At 47.2% G+C, this 18,835-nt stretch overlaps 1 protein-coding gene across 2 annotated transcripts in view; it reads right to left on the bottom strand.

Annotated features, from left to right (window-relative positions):
* The window catches only part of LOC306973224 (cadherin-12-like), a 129,698-nt gene that overhangs the window by 19,274 nt on the left and 91,589 nt on the right, over positions 1 to 18,835 (bottom strand). The window contains exons 8-9 of one of the 2 annotated variants that reach the window (XM_079570116.1): positions 12,246 to 12,499; positions 5,576 to 5,820 (exon numbers count right to left, since the gene is read on the bottom strand). In XM_079570116.1, the coding sequence (XP_079426242.1) occupies positions 5,576 to 5,820; positions 12,246 to 12,499 (499 nt within the window). The remainder of the gene's footprint in view (positions 1 to 5,575; positions 5,821 to 12,245; positions 12,500 to 18,835) is intronic. The other variant, XM_079570117.1, reaches the window with a different exon arrangement.

Raw genomic sequence — 18,835 nt, 5'->3', positions numbered from 1 at the left:
GGTGGGTTTAAATATTTATGTACAGGAGAAGGATAGTATCAGTGCTTGAATTTGTTAAAATGACTGTTATCGAGGGGGTATTATGCTTTTTTCAGCCCCATAGCACCAGTCTATATCACACTACAATGATGACAAACCTTCTGTTGGTCTGTAAATGCAGTAAATTTAAATAACTGCCTTGTATAAAATGTCTCTCTCAAAATGGCTGTAGTGAATGTCTTGAAATAGGCCTCTGTCTCTTTAAAGGTGCGTACACACCAAACGCTTTTCGGGCGTCAAAAACGTGGCTAAAGCCCGTAGTTAGACGCTTGTGCTGACCTGAAGTCAGACGCTTGTCTGGCCGTACGTCAGCGTGTGTTCGTAGCTACAACAGGCATCGTTAGCCTCGAGGCCCAAACACATTCCCAGCGCAGATTCAGCTTTTAATCCTGGGTGTTTAGGTAAAGAAACACTGAAGTGTGTCGTAGTAAAAGTCCCAGAGCTGCTGTAGCTCTGGTTCACAATGAAGCTCCGTGACTTGTTTTCATTTTTTTTTTTTTTTCTTGGCCGGTATAGAATCTGCCCCGGTGGCTCAGCTACAACGTACGTCACTGTTGGAGAAAGCTCCTGATTGGTCGACGCTCGCAAATTTCTCCAAAAAGTTCAACATTTCCCAACTCTAGCGTGGGCCGTGCTGGACGCCCTGGAGGTGCGTCAAAAGCTTACCACGTGCGGAAAGCTTCAGAACGCACCGCACAGGAGGCGCCGCACAGGAGGCGCCGCAGAGGAGGCGCCGCACAGGAGGCGCGTGACTCGCTGCGGGACATTTTGACGCTCCCTGAGGCGCGTCCTCCATGTATTTTCAATGTAAACCCGACGCTTTGCCGCGTTTGGTGTGAACGCGCCTTTAGAACCTCTGAGCCTTTAGACACGCCCCCTCCACACGCTGTCTGTGGCATCAGTGGGGAGGGGGTTCTGCTGAGGAGCAGTGGTTGGTTACTCGGCTGGTGACGAAAGCTCGGAGGCGTCTCCAGGAGGTGGGGGCGTTCCTAGGAGGACTCAGGCAAACCTATCCCTAAAATGGCCGCCATCAGAGTTTTTACAGATTACTCACAAATACGTGAATGTGCCAAGGCAACACTTCAGCCATGTTTTTAATGAGGGAGTGACAGAATAACATGATGGAAAGCTTGAGAAAGTCGATTTTGCATAATACCCCCCTTTAATGCTTATTCAGCAACATTTTTTGAGAAAAAGACAATACTTTACATGATATTTTACAAGTGTAAGTCATATTCGGGTCACGGTTTGAATTACGGGTCCCAACCCCATTACAGTTGAGAACCACTGGTCTAGAACATTGAGCATACATATTGTTATTATTATTTATGTATCAGGTACGATACAATCAACATAGTTACAATTAATTTTAAAAAGATACAAAACTGAGGCACTCAAAGAAAAGGTGCTGGTTAAAGGCCTTTATTTAGCATGGCCATTAGATTAAAACATTGCCTACGCGTTTCAGCCGTATAGGCCTTCGTCAGCACCTTTTCTTTGAGTGCCTCAGTTTTGTATCTTTTTAAAGTCAATTGCTGATCCCTGCACTGAAGAGCACCAAAGTTAGATTTTTGAAAAAAACAAGGATATCCAAGCAGCGCTCCTGCATGTTTAGTTTAGTTACAATTAATGTTTGCATCTGATGCGTAAGCTAAATGCCACAATTGTTGGTGAAATAAGCATAAATAACCCTTTACTGGGCGCTCTTTAAAGCTGGGCGCTCTTCCTTACTTCTAAGCTCTTCCGCTTCATTGCTAGCTTTATCCCAACAAAATGTGACGTAAAAAAACTACATCCTTATAATCCACTCAGGTTTAGATTGTTTCTTCTGTGTTTTGGACAAGACAGACTTGTGGTGCTCAGTACCAGTGAAGAGCCGAGAGGATCTGCTCTGGTGGAAATGTGTGCACACTCCCTCCAAACCTGCGACATCTGTGGCATTGTGCTCACTAACAAAAATCTAGACAGATTTGTGAACAATAGTTGAGAGAAATTGTCTTTGAGTTCACCCCATGAAAAATGAAAGTAAAACAAAAGTGTTACAGTCGTTCAGTGTATGTTGAAAAGACTTTTGAATGAGGTTGGACTGGGGAAAGGTCAAAGACAAACACTTACAGTATATCACTAGTGTTATTTGCTGTCTATGTTATTTGGGCGGCACGGTAGTACAGCGGTTAGCGCTCTCGCTTCACAGCTAGAAGGTTCGGGTTCGATTCCCACCTGGACGGGCCTTTATGTGTGGAGCATGTTCTCCCCGTGCCTGCGTAGGTTTCCTCCGGGTACTCCGGTTTCCCCTACCACTAAAAACATGCACAATAGGCCAGGATGAATGATGTGTGCGAGTGAATGTTTGGTGGTGTCAGAGGGTCCGTTGGCGCAGACGTGTGTAGTTGCGAAAGTGCCTCTGACAGTCTCCCCCAGGGGAAACTCAAGCTACAAACGTAGTTTACACCACCGAGTGTGGAGTGAATGTACAATTGTCTCATGTAAAGCGCTTTGTGACTATATGTCTGTGAAAGGCGCTATATAAATAAAGATATTCTTCTTCTTCTTCTGTCTGTAAATGCAACTTTGAGTGAAGCCGTTTTTGCCACAGTGTGTGAAAATTGCACTTTTAAAAAATATCCTTTGATTCCTCGGTTTCCCAAATAAATGTACAGAGAAACACTGAATCATTCAAACCCTTGCTGTCAAATCAAACAGTCCATTTCAAAGTGTATACAGTATGTTAACTGGCCCAAAAGGAAACTGAAATATGTGACTTTTTGGCCTGCGGTGTTGCCTGAACACAACCCTGTCGTAACCGCGCAGATGCTCCCAGTTTGTGTGGAATTTATTTCTGTACAAAAGCTGGCGCTGATGTTTTTTTTCTGAGACGCCGCAATCAGAACCTGAGGCTCACAGGGGCAATCCGAGCAGCTGGAGGCACAGTCTGCACATCACCCCCCATATGAACGCGCATATCCATGTGAATATGGAGACATAATGGGTCCGCAGATAAAGGGGCAGCATGTGGGCTTCACACATAACACAATCACAGCGCCTACACACCCACACGCTCCCACTCGGAGAGGGGGAGGCAGGGGGAACACAGGAGGACGTATGGATGCTAAACTAACCCTGGTCACCGTTATGTTTTCTATGTATCAACAGATATATTTGAGTCATAAGATCAAATCCAAAAGTGTCTTACATATTTTTGAAGCGCAGAAACCATCACTGGAACCGTTCGGCCCTCAAACTGTGTTTAGTGTCAATTTGCTAGCATGCAGTTAGCAAAAAAAAAAAGTCTCATACATGGAAAGCACAGAAACGCCTTAAGCTATCCGAGCCTGTTTCTACAAATGCGCACATTCTGTTAGCCGTCAAATCCCAAATTTTATATTGACTGTTCTATCCCCATACAAAAAGGGAGCCAGGCACAACACTGACGTATGGAGAGGTTTTAACCGTTTTAGTTTCTGTGGTTTCTTTATCCTTAAAGGAACAGGCCACCGTTTTTACACACTGAGATATGTTCTTATCTTAGCTTAGACGAGTTCATTTGTACCTGTCTGGTCTTCACGCGCGCTCTCAGTCACGTAAACATTAGCATTTAGCCTCTCCTCCTCTACACTATAGCTCCAAACGAGGAGAAGATAGAAGCTACCGAGCTCTTCAACATTTTCCCTATTTAGATATGGACGAAATATATTGTAAGGCGTAATAATACTAGGAGTAGTTTGACAGCCACACAGTAAAGTGAAGATATTACTGCGCGGATGTCGTACTACTCCTGGTATTGTTGCACCTTACAATATAGTTCCCCTTTTCATCCGCTTAGAAAATCCACATTGTTCAATTTTGTGTAATTATACTGTAATGTTAAAATGCTAACGCCGTCTGTGCTTTGTTTACGTGACTGAGGGCACGCGTGAAGACCAGACAGGTACAAATGAACTCGTCTAGGCTCAGGTAAGAACATATCAGTATGTAAAAACGGCAGCCTCTTCCTTTAGCATCTTATAAGATGAAGTTTAGTGGCCACTGGATGTGTATCCGACCCCAGAAAAAGCAGAAACGTGAGAAATGTAATAGCATTCAGCTCATAAATGACTTCTAACTAGGCTTTGAACTAAATGTGGTTGACAACAGCTGTGAAACATCTGGATTGTTCATAATTTGTGATGACTGATGATGGCTAATGCTAACTGCTATAGGAAATATAAATTGAGCAGGCTCACAGACTCCACTGGACTAACTTGCTAATTGTTTGCATAGGATTGCCACTTCTATTTTTTTATTTCCATGGTCTCATAGTTTGTTTTTAGCATGTCCTGCTGTCAGCAGAGGGCGCTCCAACCAAACCTCCCCTACATAACAATTCTTTAAAGTGGCAATACATGAAATATCAGAGCTGAAGACTCCAAACCTCCTGTGCACTTAACAACTTCATCCAGTTTGAATTCCGAGCCGCTGCCGTCATGGAAACACCATTGTGGGTTTTAATCTGCTGTGATCTGTGGAGGTCGTTCCAGAATAATCCCGTTGTTCTCCCGTGTGTGGAGTGGATGTGAACGGCGGGATTAGCCGGTTTGGACACAGGTGTTTGGTGCAGGAGGGACTGACATGTTGTGGATAAATGCTCACAGTGGGTGACATTAAACACCGCGCACACGGGATTAAGGGCTTTACACTGAGCAGACCTGCAAACTAATTACACCGACGGGGTGATTTACCGAGTCGTCTCTGAGGGCGTCGGGGAAGAGAGTGTTCTTGCATCACGGTGTCTTTTTCAACAAATCTAAGTTACCTTTAGAATGAGAGTAATCAAACTGGCTTCACTTCAATCAGCCATCCTGACTGAAACTGTGTTTTCTAAAGGCTGCTGGCCCGTTGGCTTCAGTGTTGCCTGGCCTGCCAAACTACAGTACATGCTTTTACCATTCGAAACGCTGTTTCTTGCTCCGGTTTTAGGGATTTTCATTTTTTCAAATGATTGAAAACAGACGAAAGAGCAGAAGAAAGCAGGGTGTCAGTCGCCGCGCCCCCATCTTTAATGTTTTGGAAGAGTGCGGGGTGGTGACAGGTGACGGCCTCCGTCTCTTGGTGTGTGATTGGACCGATGTGGGTCAAATGGTGAAATGATTGGCTGCGAGCAGACGCCCAGACGGGTCTTCTTTTGAACAGAAGGACGAGTGTCCGACAGGACAGGACTTTACAGGAAACAAACTATACAGGAAACAAACTTTACAGGAAACAAACTTTACAGGAAACAAACTTTACAGGAAACAAACTTTACAGGAAACAAACTTTACAGGAAACAAACTTTACAGGAAACAAACTTTACAGGAAACAAACTTTACAGGAAACAAACTACAGGAAACAAACTTTACAGGAAACAAACTTTACAGGAAACAAACTTTACAGGAAACAAACTTTACAGGAAACAAACTTTACAGGAAACAAACTTTACAGGAAACAAACTTTACAGGAAACAAACTACAGGAAACACGCTTACGCCACTCCACTGCCCTCACAGTGATGAGGTACTTACTGACTTTGGTGGCCCTCACAGTGATGAGGTACTCACTGACTTTGGTGGCCCTCACAGTAATGAGGTACTCACTGACTTTGGTGGCCCTCACAGTGATGAGGTACTCACTGACTTTGGTGGCCCTCACAGTGATGTTGTGCAGGGCGGTGCTCTCTCGGTCCAGGTTGTCGTTGGTGGAGATGGTTCCTTCTACAGTGTCGATATCGAAGCAGCTGTCGGACTCAGTCTTCCACTCCAGAGAGTACCTGCACAACACACCACACAGTAAAACAAATAAGTCAGTAGTAGTTCAAATAAATAAATACCAGATCAAAATTAAATAAACATAAGAGTAGAGACAATGGCCATGCAATGAGTTGTTTATGTCGCTGTTTTGAAAGAGGGAGGTGTTGTGGTGTTTTTCTGTCTTTTTTCACTCTGTCATTGGCCGCTGCTTCTGTGTGTCGCTTTGGAGACGCTATATTCACTCACGTTTCTCCTGTGCGTCCAAATTGGGCATAAAAGTCGTGTAATGTGTGCTGACCATAAAATATCACGGTGAAAGTCATCATCGCATCATCAACACTCATTACACAAAAGTAATGAGTGTTTGTCATGAGGCTCAAAACCTGAGTGTCAGAGGCAATATCTGCAAAAAAAGGTGGTGAAATGTTGAATGTATTTTTATGTTGTATATATTTGTTGTATAACCATTTTGTATGGTTGGATCTTAACAGGGTTCCAAGTAGAACTTCAATATGCAAGAGGAAGAAATGGACGATCATCGACCCAAATCAAGACCATTACAGGTGCTGACTGCAGCCCAATATCCAATACAATCACCTATGGTTTCCTCAAATAATTTTTTGTCTCACCACCTTTTCTTCTTGTTGCAAGTTAAAGTTATACTTGGAACCTTGTTAAGATCCAACCATGCATTTTCAAATGGTCTTATGGCGGGTGATTTTGGCCGTCTGCGATGTACGATCACTAGTGGTGAGAAAAATCTTAGGTTGTATCTGAGAAGGTGGTACAGTGAGACAGGGACATCGCAGCAGAGAGGATCTCTGTCCCGTCCACACATCAGCACATGGACCAACGCTCCAACTTTGTTAACAACTTCGTCACTTGTTTGTTCAACAACCTTCACAGGATTCTCTGACACTAACCCAACAACTGAAGAGGAGCTGTGGTCAGAGGAAACTGTTGGCCGTGTCTAAAGGGGCTATGTGAAACAAAACAAAAGCCGATTTCTAACTTTCAATGACCTCAGCTGAATGTTTTGGAAGCCCTTTGGGAACCCGCCCGTTTTAATGGACAAAGTCAGAGTTGGGAAACGCGAACACAAGTCATAAAAATGCTATTATCTGGTGGCCCAGCTGCAATGGTTTTCCCCACAAAGATAATGTTAGCCATAATGACATTTTAATTGCTTTGGACACACTGGACCTTTGCAGGGCTGGAATCATTGATTCTGTTGGCCACAAACACAAATGTTAATGTGAATGGGACTGTTATGGGAATGCATTCATGTACACTACACTGGTGCCTGTAACAGTAGCGACATTTGGTTAGAAAGTACACAGCGTTAGGGGGGACAAAACGGTTCCATAAACAATATTGCTGTAGCCACGTTTTGACGGTGTAACAAATGTTGAAGCAGATCCTCACGCTTTTCCCTCAGATTAAGCTGTGGGTTGGGCCCTAAAAGTGTCGCATCTCTGTGAGTCCCAGGCTTTTGCCGGAAATGACCGTTGAGAAGTTGTTCTGATAAATACATAAAATCAGCAGAACTGTGGGAAAATCCTGTATTTGATCAATATTCTGCATCGTAACAATGTCGAACTGCAAAATGCTTCAAGTCTTTATCATAACTTTGATTGATCATTTTTGATTTTGGCCATGGCTCGTTGTGAGTGGACCGCAGAGCTATTCAGGGTTTCTATGGAGCATTAAAATTCATGAACATTAATTGCGCCACAAATAAGAACTTACATTTAATTAAAAAGCATTATTTGTACATTGGCATTGTACAGCAGTGGTGCCGCTGTTTTATTAATGCAGTTGTGGAAAAAAAGGGCCTCGTAATCATTGAGAACGAGAAATGTGAGCCCAGGCGCCTCCCGTGTCTGATTATATCTGCTTGTCTCGTCTTCTTCTTCTACTTCTACTTCTTCTTCTTTGTTTGTTTGTTGTTTGTTTGTCTTTGTGGGAAGGCACACCTGCTTAGGGCACCAAAATGCAGCGGCCCTGGTTCAAGATGTAGCGTTTGGGCATTAATAATAATAATAATAATAATAATAATGCATCGGTTTTATATAGCGCACTATTCGTTCACTCCATACTCGGTGGTGGTAGGCTACTATTGTAGCCACAGCTGCCCTGGGGCAGACTGACGGAAGCGAGGCAACCAGTCTGCGCCATCGCCCCCTCTGACCACCAACCACTCACTCACTCACTCCATTCGCTAGGCTTCCTGGTGTTACCAAACGGTCTCCCATCCAAGTACCGACCAGGCCCTTCCCTGCTGAGCTTCCAAGGTCTGACGGGATCGGGCAGAGCAAAGGCGGTCTGGCCACCTGAGAGTTTGTTTTGTTTTATCTCCCAATCCTTGCAAGATAATTAGAAGCCTGAAAAAAGGGGACACCGGAACGGAACCTTGATGGCAAAGTTAGTCCCAGAGAAAATACCCAAAGGTGGAACGAAAGAACACGTTTAACATCCAGTACACTGTCCAGCATCACGTTTGTGTCGCTCTGTTGGAATGATACTTCCAAAAGTGACTCCTCTTCTTGGAAACACCGAGGAATGCCCTGCACTTTGTGTCTTGATCTGCGACACCTTGATGCATGTTTCGTCCTCCATCTCTGGAAGATCATAGTGTCTCAGAGCTTCATTTGAGTTCAAATAAGTCATACTATGTATTAATGTGTTGCTAGGTTACTTATATAAAATATGCCAACAACATTTCAATCCAATCCAATCTTTTGCACTTAATTTTCTTCTTCCCATAAATGTGTTTTCCTTGATGAAAAAAAAATGAAAGTCACCAAAGCCCCGCCCCTTCACATTTGGTATCAGTGAAAATTGCTAAATGTAGATGCCAAAAGGAGTTCATTCAATCGTATATGTCTTGGGTACAAATATGCTTTGCTGTTAGTCAGGAGGAAATAGTCTTAAAGCCACTCCATGGAGCATTTATTTTATTCCAGATATTTTTGTTGTGTGTTTGCTGTGACCTGACTGTAGCTTTACTGGGAGCTCGTCTCCATGGAGATACCGTCTACTGATAGCCAACTATGAGATTTAAAGGGACTATACAGAGTTTAAAAATGTTAAAACAAAGTATTTTCCTCCCCCTACATGTTCCAGCCATGTCCTACTGTGTAGAATGAGCTCAGACCTGTTCACCACAACTGCCTCTAAGATCCTGCACTCACTACAACAAGATGTTGCTTCGGGTCCAAAGCAGCGTCATGCGCAAGCTTAATATAGACGCTGCAGTTCCGCGTAAGACCTCAGGTGGCAGTATTGAGTATAAAAATGATCAACTTGCATCTAGTCTCTTTAAATAGGTTAGGTCGTCATCCAGGTCCATTCTTTGACGACCCTCTTCAAGCAGCACTATCTGTGTGGAGCTGGTCATTAGGAGGACGGCAACAGTACAATCCAAAATGTGACCCTTTAGCTATCGCTTTTGTTTGCCTTCAGCCACGTGTTTAGCCCCGTGTTTAGCCCCGCGTTTAGCCCCGCGTTTAGCCCCGCGTTTAGCCCCGCGTTTAGCCCCGCGTTTAGCCCCATGTTTAGCCCCGCGTTTAGCCCCGCGTTTAGCCCCGCGTTTAGCCCCATGTTTAGCCCCATGTTTAGCCCCGCGTTTAGCCCCGCGTTTAGCCCCGCGTTTAGCCCCGCGTTTAGCCCCGCGTTTAGCCCAATGTTTAGCCCAATGTTTAGCCCAATGTTTAGCCCCATGTTTAGCCCCGCGTTTAGCCCCGCGTTTAGCCCCGCGTTTAGCCCCGCGTTTAGCCCCGCGTTTAGCCCCGCGTTTAGCCCAATGTTTAGCCCCATGTTTAGCCCCGCGTTTAGCCCCGCGTTTAGCCCCGCGTTTAGCCCCGCGTTTAGGCCCGCGTTTAACCCCGCGTTTAGCCCCGCGTTTAGCCCCGCGTTTAACCCCGCGTTTAGGCCCGCGTTTAACCCCGCGTTTAGCCCCGCGTTTAGCCCCGTGTTTAGCCCCATGTTTAGCCCCGCGTTTAGGCCCGCGTTTAGCCCCGCGTTTAGCCCCCCGTTTAGCCCCGCGTTTAGCCCCGCGTTTAGGCCCGCGTTTAACCCCGCGTTTAGCCCCGCGTTTAGCCCCGCGTTTAACCCCGCGTTTAGCCCCGCGTTTAGCCCCGCGTTTAGCCCCGCGTTTAGCCCCGCGTTTAGCCCCATGTTTAGCCCCGCGTTTAGCCCCGCGTTTAGCCCCGCGTTTAGCCCCGCGTTTAGGCCCGCGTTTAACCCCGCGTTTAGCCCCGCGTTTAGCCCCGCGTTTAACCCCGCGTTTAGCCCCGCGTTTAGCCCCGCGTTTAGCCCAATGTTTAGCCCCATGTTTAGCCCCGCGTTTAGCCCCGCGTTTAGCCCCGCGTTTAGCCCCGCGTTTAGCCCCGCGTTTAGCCCCGCGTTTAGCCCAATGTTTAGCCCCATGTTTAGCCCCGCGTTTAGCCCCGCGTTTAGCCCCGCGTTTAGCCCCGCGTTTAGCCCCGCGTTTAGGCCCGCGTTTAACCCCGCGTTTAGCCCCGCGTTTAGCCCCGCGTTTAACCCCGCGTTTAGGCCCGCGTTTAACCCCGCGTTTAGCCCCGTGTTTAGCCCCATGTTTAGCCCCGCGTTTAGGCCCGCGTTTAGCCCCGCGTTTAGCCCCGCGTTTAGCCCCGCGATTAGCCCCGCGTTTAGCCCCGCGTTTAGCCCCGCGTTTAGGCCCGCGTTTAACCCCGCGTTTAGCCCCGCGTTTAGCCCCGCGTTTAACCCCGCGTTTAGCCCCGCGTTTAGCCCCGCGTTTAGCCCAATGTTTAGCCCCATGTTTAGCCCCGCGTTTAGCCCCGCGTTTAGGCCCGCGTTTAGCCCCGCGTTTAGCCCCGCGTTTAGCCCCGCGTTTAGCCCCGCGTTTAGCCACGTGTTTAGCCCCGCGTTTAGCCCCATGTTTAGCCCCGCGTTTAGCCCCGCGTTTAGCCCCGCGTTTAGCCACGTGTTTAGCCCCGCGTTTAGCCCCATGTTTAGCCCCATGTTTAGCCCCGCGTTTAGCCCCGCGTTTAGCCCCGCGTTTAGCCCCGCGTTTAGCCCCGCGTTTAGCCCCGCGTTTAGCCCAATGTTTAGCCCCATGTTTAGCCCCGCGTTTAGCCCCGCGTTTAGCCCCGCGTTTAGGCCCGCGTTTAACCCCGCGTTTAGCCCCGCGTTTAGCCCCGCGTTTAACCCCGCGTTTAGGCCCGCGTTTAACCCCGCGTTTAGCCCCGTGTTTAGCCCCATGTTTAGCCCCGCGTTTAGGCCCGCGTTTAGCCCCGCGTTTAGCCCAATGTTTAGCCCCATGTTTAGCCCCGCGTTTAGGCCCGCGTTTAGCCCCGCGTTTAGCCCCGCGTTTAGCCCCGCGTTTAGCCCCGTGTTTAGCCCCATGTTTAGCCCCGCGTTTAGCCCCGCGTTTAGCCCCGCGTTTAGCCCCGCGTTTAGCCCCGCGTTTAACCCCGCGTTTAGGCCCGCGTTTAACCCCGCGTTTAGCCCCGTGTTTAGCCCCATGTTTAGCCCCGCGTTTAGCCCCGCGTTTAGCCCCGCGTTTAGCCCAATGTTTAGCCCCATGTTTAGCCCCGCGTTTAGCCCCGCGTTTAGCCCCGCGTTTAGGCCCGCGTTTAGCCCCGCGTTTAGCCCCGCGTTTAGCCCCGCGTTTAGCCCCGCGTTTAGCCCCATGTTTAGCCCCGCGTTTAGCCCCGCGTTTAGCCCCGCGTTTAGCCCCGCGTTTAGCCCCGCGTTTAACCCCGCGTTTAGCCCCGCGTTTAGCCCCGCGTTTAACCCCGCGTTTAGCCCCGCGTTTAGCCCCGCGTTTAACCCCGCGTTTAGCCCCGCGTTTAGCCCCGCGTTTAGCCACGCGTTTAGCCCCGCGTTTAGCCACGCGTTTAGCCCCGCGTTTAGCCCCGCGTTTAGCCCCGCGTTTAGCCCCGCGTTTAGCCACGCGTTTAGGCCCGCGTTTAGCCCCGCGTTTAGCCCCGCGTTTAGCCCCGCGTTTAGCCCCATGTTTAGCCCCGCGTTTAGCCCCGCGTTTAGCCCCGCGTTTAGCCCCGCGTTTAGCCCCGCGTTTAACCCCGCGTTTAGCCCCGCGTTTAGCCCCGCGTTTAACCCCGCGTTTAGCCCCGCGTTTAGCCCCGCGTTTAACCCCGCGTTTAGCCCCGCGTTTAGCCCCGCGTTTAGCCACGCGTTTAGCCCCGCGTTTAGCCACGCGTTTAGCCCCGCGTTTAGCCCCGCGTTTAGCCCCGCGTTTAGCCCCGCGTTTAGCCACGCGTTTAGCCCCGCGTTTAGCCCCGCGTTTAGCCCCGCGTTTAGCCCCGCGTTTAGCCCCGCGTTTAGCCACGTGTTTAGCCCCGCGTTTAGCCCCGTGTTTAGCCCCGCGTTTAGCCACATGTTTAGCCCCGCGTTTAGCCCAATGTTTAGCCCCATGTTTAGCCCCCCCCGTGTTTACCTGACTGCGCTGCTGCTGGCGTCCAGGTCGTGGGCGGTGACGGACCCGATGACCGTCCCGATGGGCGTGTCCTCGAAGACGTCCATGTCGTACTGCGCTTTGGTGAAGACGGGCGGCTCGTCCATGTCCAGCACGCTGACCTTCACCGTGGCCGAGTCCTTGAACGGGCCCGCGTGCAGGAAGCGCGGGTCCAGGTGCGCGTTGGCGGCCTCCACTTTGAAGGTGTACGACTTCTTCGACTCGAAGTCAAGAGTCTGCGAAAATACAGATATAAAATAAATAGATCTTTGACAAATGAACGACAGAAGTGCATGAAACATCACTTTAATAACATTTTAAAAGTTGCTCTGGAGATGGATACATTCATTTGTTGTTTGGCTTCATCCAGTCTAACCTCAGGTGGGCAGTGAGTTCCACAACTTTGCACTTTCATACATAAAGGTAGACTGACTGAATGAAGTGTTGCGGTGAGGAATCGTTCAGTTGTGATTGATGGAGCCTTTGTGAGTCTGCTGCTGTTTTGTCTCTGTAAAAATGAACTGAGCGGCTCAGGTGCAGATTATGGAGACATTTGAAAGTTTGAGAAAACATTAATTACTAAAGCTTTCAAAGCTTAACAATTTATACTTCTGGAGAGTATTGCAGAGATGGAGTGGATTGGCATCCATAATCTTTATAGTTTGATTGTATAATGATTGGATGTGTTTAGTGTCCATGCTGTCATGCAGTTTATTTTTAATTTAAGTTTATTTGAATAGGGACAAGTATGTCACATAAACTCATGTTACAAACTACAACATTTTAGCCAAAGCTAATTCTCAATGTCCGTCCCTAGTTGGGTCTTTACAGAAAAAAATTAAACAATACATAGTTAAAACACATATCATAATAATACAGCACAACACTATATAAACACAGCAGAGCGGACGGTCAGTGGTCACATTTCTGATTAAAAAGTCTTTAAGTTTGTGTTTGAAAAGGACCCAGTTTGACTCTCCCTGCAGGTCAGTGAGTAAACAGTTCCAGACTTTAGTTTGCCTGGTTAACGCCAGACTAAAATCACAAGTGATATTTAGTCTGGGGACACCAATTCATTTTCTCGTAGGAAAGGTGTGGTTTACGATCGTCCATAGTCGTTTATTGGGCGCCGTCTGCACATCGCCATAGCCAATCGTATCACCGTATCCGATGACGTACGACGTACCTGCTGTAAACTTTCATGTTTGATCCGTAAATAAACTTTTTTCTTTTTTTTTGCCGTAAATAAACTACAAGCTTCCGTATCTCGAATAGCGCATCATCATCTTGCCGTCCCTCCTCGTTCTGTGATTGGTTCCCAAATCCATCCGAAAATTTGGGCCCTGGTCCCCAGGCTGCTGTGCAGTTCCAGATGATTCGAGCGCACACAACAGTCTGGCGTTAGCCAGGCAAGGCTTTAGTGCCTTGTACAGAGAAAGCTGATCCAAAAAAAGCTGTCCAAATGAAGTGTTTTGTTTCGGGATCTGACAGTTCCTGTTCTGAGCTCCTCTAGTCCTTGAACCCACAACCCTGAGGGGAACTATACACTCACTCAAGACCTGTGGGGCTGGTTCCAACATTTATGCATCAGCTTCAGCTGGGAAAATGTGATAAAATGTTCAAAAGATAAAATGTTTAAGTTCCTCAGACTGATACAATGATGTGACCTAATGTGCGTCCTATCTAGGATTTTAACCGCTCTGTTATCAATCATTTGTAGTGGCTTGACTGTAGTGGCTTGTCTGTAGTGGCTTGACTGTCGTGGCTTGACTGAATGTGTAAAGATTTGCTTTAGCCACTCGCCAGATTTTTTTGATGTGACTGTCAAATTAAAGTTGAGAGTCAAGTACAAGGCCCAGGTACTTTACCTCTGAGACCTGCTGGATCATGTGACCATTTATCTGTAAATTTAGTTCTTCGGATATGGACTTGAATCTTGAGGCGGAGAAAACTGACATGTTTTTTTTTACATTCAATGACAGACCTGTGTTTTGAAACCAAACCGCCACAGTTTGCAGGTGTTTTGCCAGTTCCTCTCACATTCCTCGCACATAGACCACTGCATCATCAGCGTACATCTCAAATCCTGCTGTAGGACATGCGTCTGGCAGATCATTAATGTACAATGTAAAGAGCAAGGGCCCGAGAATGGACCCCTGCGGTACACCTGTGTTCATTTTGAAAAATGTTGACATTTGGGGATCAATAATACTGTTTGGGATGTAGTGTCTAAACAGGTTGCTTTGTCTGGTCTTTGAGCTGATCTACCTGTCTCTTCTCTCCACTCTAGACCAACACACACCTTCCTGTACCTCTTCAACATGAGCGGGTCCTAACAGTTCATTTCCCCTATGCGTCATCCCGCCTTTGTTCCCTGGCAACAGCCCATGCATTTAGATATTAAGCCCTCAGCGTGGAGACTTCAAAGGTTAGTGGATTTCCCGATATTGACGTGCGCTCATGCCACTGTAAGGCCACTAGAACAGATTGATTGGGGCTGAGAGGAGGCCGGCTTTTCCGCTCCGTCCGCCCCGCGCTCCTGTGTTCGCCGATGCTCCCGGAGCGTTAAGAGTGAGCGCACTTTGATATGGAAATGCTGCGGCTAACGGTAGCGATCTCCATATCAAAACACACGCCTGCAGTCGGCGCAAACCGTGAGGCGCTCCCGTGGCCAATGCAATTGACAGAGTTCGTTCTCCTCCCTGGCGAAAGACGGGAAATAAAAGCCGCGGAGGCGACGACGGGCCCGGACTGCGGTGAGAGCGAAACGCGAGGCGACAGGGGGACGCAGAGGAAAGCCGAGTTGCAACGAATCAACTGCAGAGCTTTTAGTCGCGCGTGTTACTGTCAGCTCGTCAAAAACAGACCGGGAGTGGAGCTGAATATATAACGCGTTTGGTTCCGCCGACGCTCCTTCCAGTCATCCGGCATAATAGAGAATTAAGGCAAGATGCTGTGGATGAATGTGGACAAAAAATACAGTTAGAGATATCAATTTGAAACCTTTCCTGAACATTACAGTTGTAAATATAAAGACAACATTTATTGCAAGTGTTATGTCATTTTATGCTTTCATTTGAAATAAGACAATTAATCATCACTTTTTCAAGCTTTCCATCATGTTATTCTGTCACTCCCTCATTAAAAACATGGCTGAAGTGTTGCCTTGGCACATTCACGTATTTCTAAGTAATCTGTAAAAACTCTGATGGCGGCCATTTTAGGGATAGGTTTGCCTGAGTCCTCCTAGGAACGCCCCCACCTCCTGGAGACGCCTCCAAGCTTTGGTCACCAGCCGAGTAACCAACCACTGCTCCTCAGCAGAACCCCCTCCCCACTGATGCCACAGACAGCGTGTGGAGGGGGCGTGTCTAAAGGCTCAGAGGTTCTTAAAGAGACAGAGGCCTATTTCAAGACATTCACTACAGCCATTTTGAGAGAGACATTTTATACAAGGCAGTTATTCTAATTTACTGCATTTACAGACCAACAGGAGGTTTGTCATCATTGTAGTGTGATATAGACTGGTGCTATGGGACTGACAAAAGCAGAACACCCCCTCTTTAAAGTGCAACTAAACGGGCGTGGCAGAGCCTTTCCCCACCCACAAACACAAGTCAAAAAGTGCTGAGAAAGGGGTGGTCTCGGAGGCTTTGGGGGAGACGAGGGGGGTGAGTGTGTGGGCGGGGTCTGCTCTGTTGACAGTCTCAGACCACGCCCATCGATCTGACAGGACTGACAGACTGCTGTTACCACTGTGCGCAAGGTTTATGTTTTCGTAGGAGAGTTGGTGCATTCTCATGACTTGTGATTGCTTGATGTAGCAACTAGTGATGCGGGTCAGGGTTTTTTTTCAACCCGCGGGTCCCGCATTTGGAGCAGGTTCTAACCCGACCCAGCCCGCCCCGCAACGTTGTTCTATTTTTACAACCCGCCCCGCAACCATTAAATATTACGCGTTACAAATATGATCCGTATGAACAGCACCGGCGTGTCATCACGCTCTCTCTCTCTCCCTCCGAAGAGCGCCGGGCGAGAGGGAGAGAGGAAGAGCACAGGTCGGCCTAACCGAAGTCACACACAGCCGCACATACGGTGAAAAATAGGACACATGAGCTCCACAAAAGCGTTCTCTGGATCACAAGCTGCAAAACGCTGCTTGTTTTATGAAAATCCGACGTATATTTACGCCAAAAACCTGCTGTAAAGACGACGGTGGAACCCACAACCCGCGCATCACTAGTAGCAACTATCCTACGAAAAAAAAAAAAAAGATCTACTCGCTCGCTGTCAGTGACTGCAAACAGAGAGAGAGCATCGCACAGTAGCTTTTCTAAGGGATTTATTCCTCTGCACCACCTCAGCCGAAGTGTGAGCATCGCAGGGGCGCCATCTACTGGTTTGACTGCGCGACGCGTGTCCTGGTTGCTGCGTGACGGAGGCGGAGGCGTGTGTGGGCGGGGCCACAGAGGCGTGTGTGGGCGGGGCCACAGAGGCACAGAGGCAGAACCACGGGCAGAACTGATGACGTTTTGTGGACGCCGTGGACACACTCTCCTCCAACCACAAAATATCAAATGTAGTTCCTGCGTGAAACCAGTAGGGGGCGCGAACCATGCGGTTTTAGACACAAAAGTGAGATTTTGAACAAGTTTGCCCCAAATGTCAACATATTGACTGGGACATGTAGCTAACTCTATTCAACAACCATTTAGACCGTTTATCAGCAAAAAAAAGTGGATTTGGTGTTTAGTTACTCTTTAAGTATTCCTAAAAAAACTAATTTCACACACACACACAAACATCTGCAGAGTATATTCCTCTGGTCTTTCACCGTGTATGTCTGCCCGAAAGGAAATGACCATATTTGGATTACAGCATCATCAGTGTTGTACTTACTTCCTGCAAATCTCCGGCTCGCTACGACTAAACATCATAAAATAAGCATCGTAAAGGGTGAGTTTCATCTTTCTTTTTACTCGGACATGAACAGTAAGATGAAGGAGAAGCTAAAACTCTCAACAATGCCCTTTGAGAGCAGAACTGGGAATGACACACAGAGTGGAATCACATTTGCCCCTGTGATGAAAATCATTGGGCAGAGCACTTTAAATGATCTGTGATATAACAAATCCCGGAAGCACAGATTGGAGGTCCTGGGTTCGATTCCGCTGGCCTGCATTAAAAACAGTGTGACCCGCTCCACAGAGCACCTGAGGCAAATCACTGATAACACCAGACTAACCATATACATGTCTGTGCCCATAGAATCATTTTAACCATTTTACATTTAAAATACCTTATATTTGAGCAGCATCAGCTTCGTGGTTGTATAAGCTACGCAGCGGCGGAGTGATCTGCGAGAAAATAGTCCCTCAGAATGTGATCATTCATGTGATGCAGGTCAGTTATATTCCAAACATGACTCTATGGACACAGACATGTATATGGTTAGTCTGGTGTTATAAGTGATTTGCCTCAGGTGCTCTGTGGAGCGGGTCACACTGTTTTTAATGCAGGCTAGCTGATACCATAGACATGCACTAGCCTAGCACTAGCCTAGCGCCACAAAACTCTTCAAATATAAGAACTGCATGAATTACAAAAAAATATCTCCAGAAATCAACAACACTCTGGATAACTAGGAAATGAGGCCCTATGTCAAAAATCCTGAAATATCCCTTTAAGGTGTGCTCATAAAGTATTAATAAGGTATTAATAAGCATGAATAAAATGCTTGTAAAGCATTAACACTATACACACTATACTTTATTTGTTAACATACTAATAGGCCATTAATAATCTTATTATTCATAGCCAACCCTAACCCTAAAATGATTGCTAATGCTTATTAATAGTTAATGAGCATCCAATCCAACTTTATTTATAGAGCACTTTAAAAACAACAACGTCGACCAAAGTGCTGAACACAGCAGTGAAAATGACATCATTAATAAACAAATGAAGGGTAAAAATACAAAACATTCAAAAGTCAAACTACACAGGCTGTGTTAAAAGCCGAGGAAAAAAGGTGTGTTTCAAGGGAGGATTAAAAAAGATTTCAGACATTTAAAAACAAATAAAACAATCTTAAAGTCAACACGATGTGAGATGGGGAGCAGAGGATGCCGCTTGTGCCACAGTGTGATTGTGTGGGTGAAGACGAGGGTCTGAGCGCTGTCTCTCCTGTCTGCTCCCACTGTCAACGAGCCCTGTCCATATCACACAGCGCTGACGCTACAGGCGGCAGAGGTCAGGACATGGCAGCAACGTGCTCCAAATCTGAGGTCTGCAAACCTCATGTTTTGCTGCCTGTAGTCAAAGCAAAGTAAGCAACATCTCCTTGGAGACGCTGGTGATGTCCCGCTCCGAGCAGACCTTCGGATCTGAGGAGAGGCCGATCACAGTGGCTTCACTAAGGATCATTTCTCTCCGTCTTTCTGACAAGAGAGATTTTAATCTGTCATTCTTCTCTCCAAGTCAATGCTCTCAGCTCATCATATCAGAACCATCACTGCAGTGAATAGTTGTTTAGTCGCCGTGTGAAAAGCAAAGTGAAACCACGTGGTGTT

The sequence above is a fragment of the Gobius niger genome (genome assembly GCF_951799975.1).
Source record: "Gobius niger genome assembly, chromosome: 13".
In the NCBI taxonomy this organism is placed as follows: Eukaryota; Metazoa; Chordata; class Actinopteri; order Gobiiformes; family Gobiidae; genus Gobius; species Gobius niger.
This window is presented reverse-complemented; position numbering and strand designations above follow the sequence as displayed.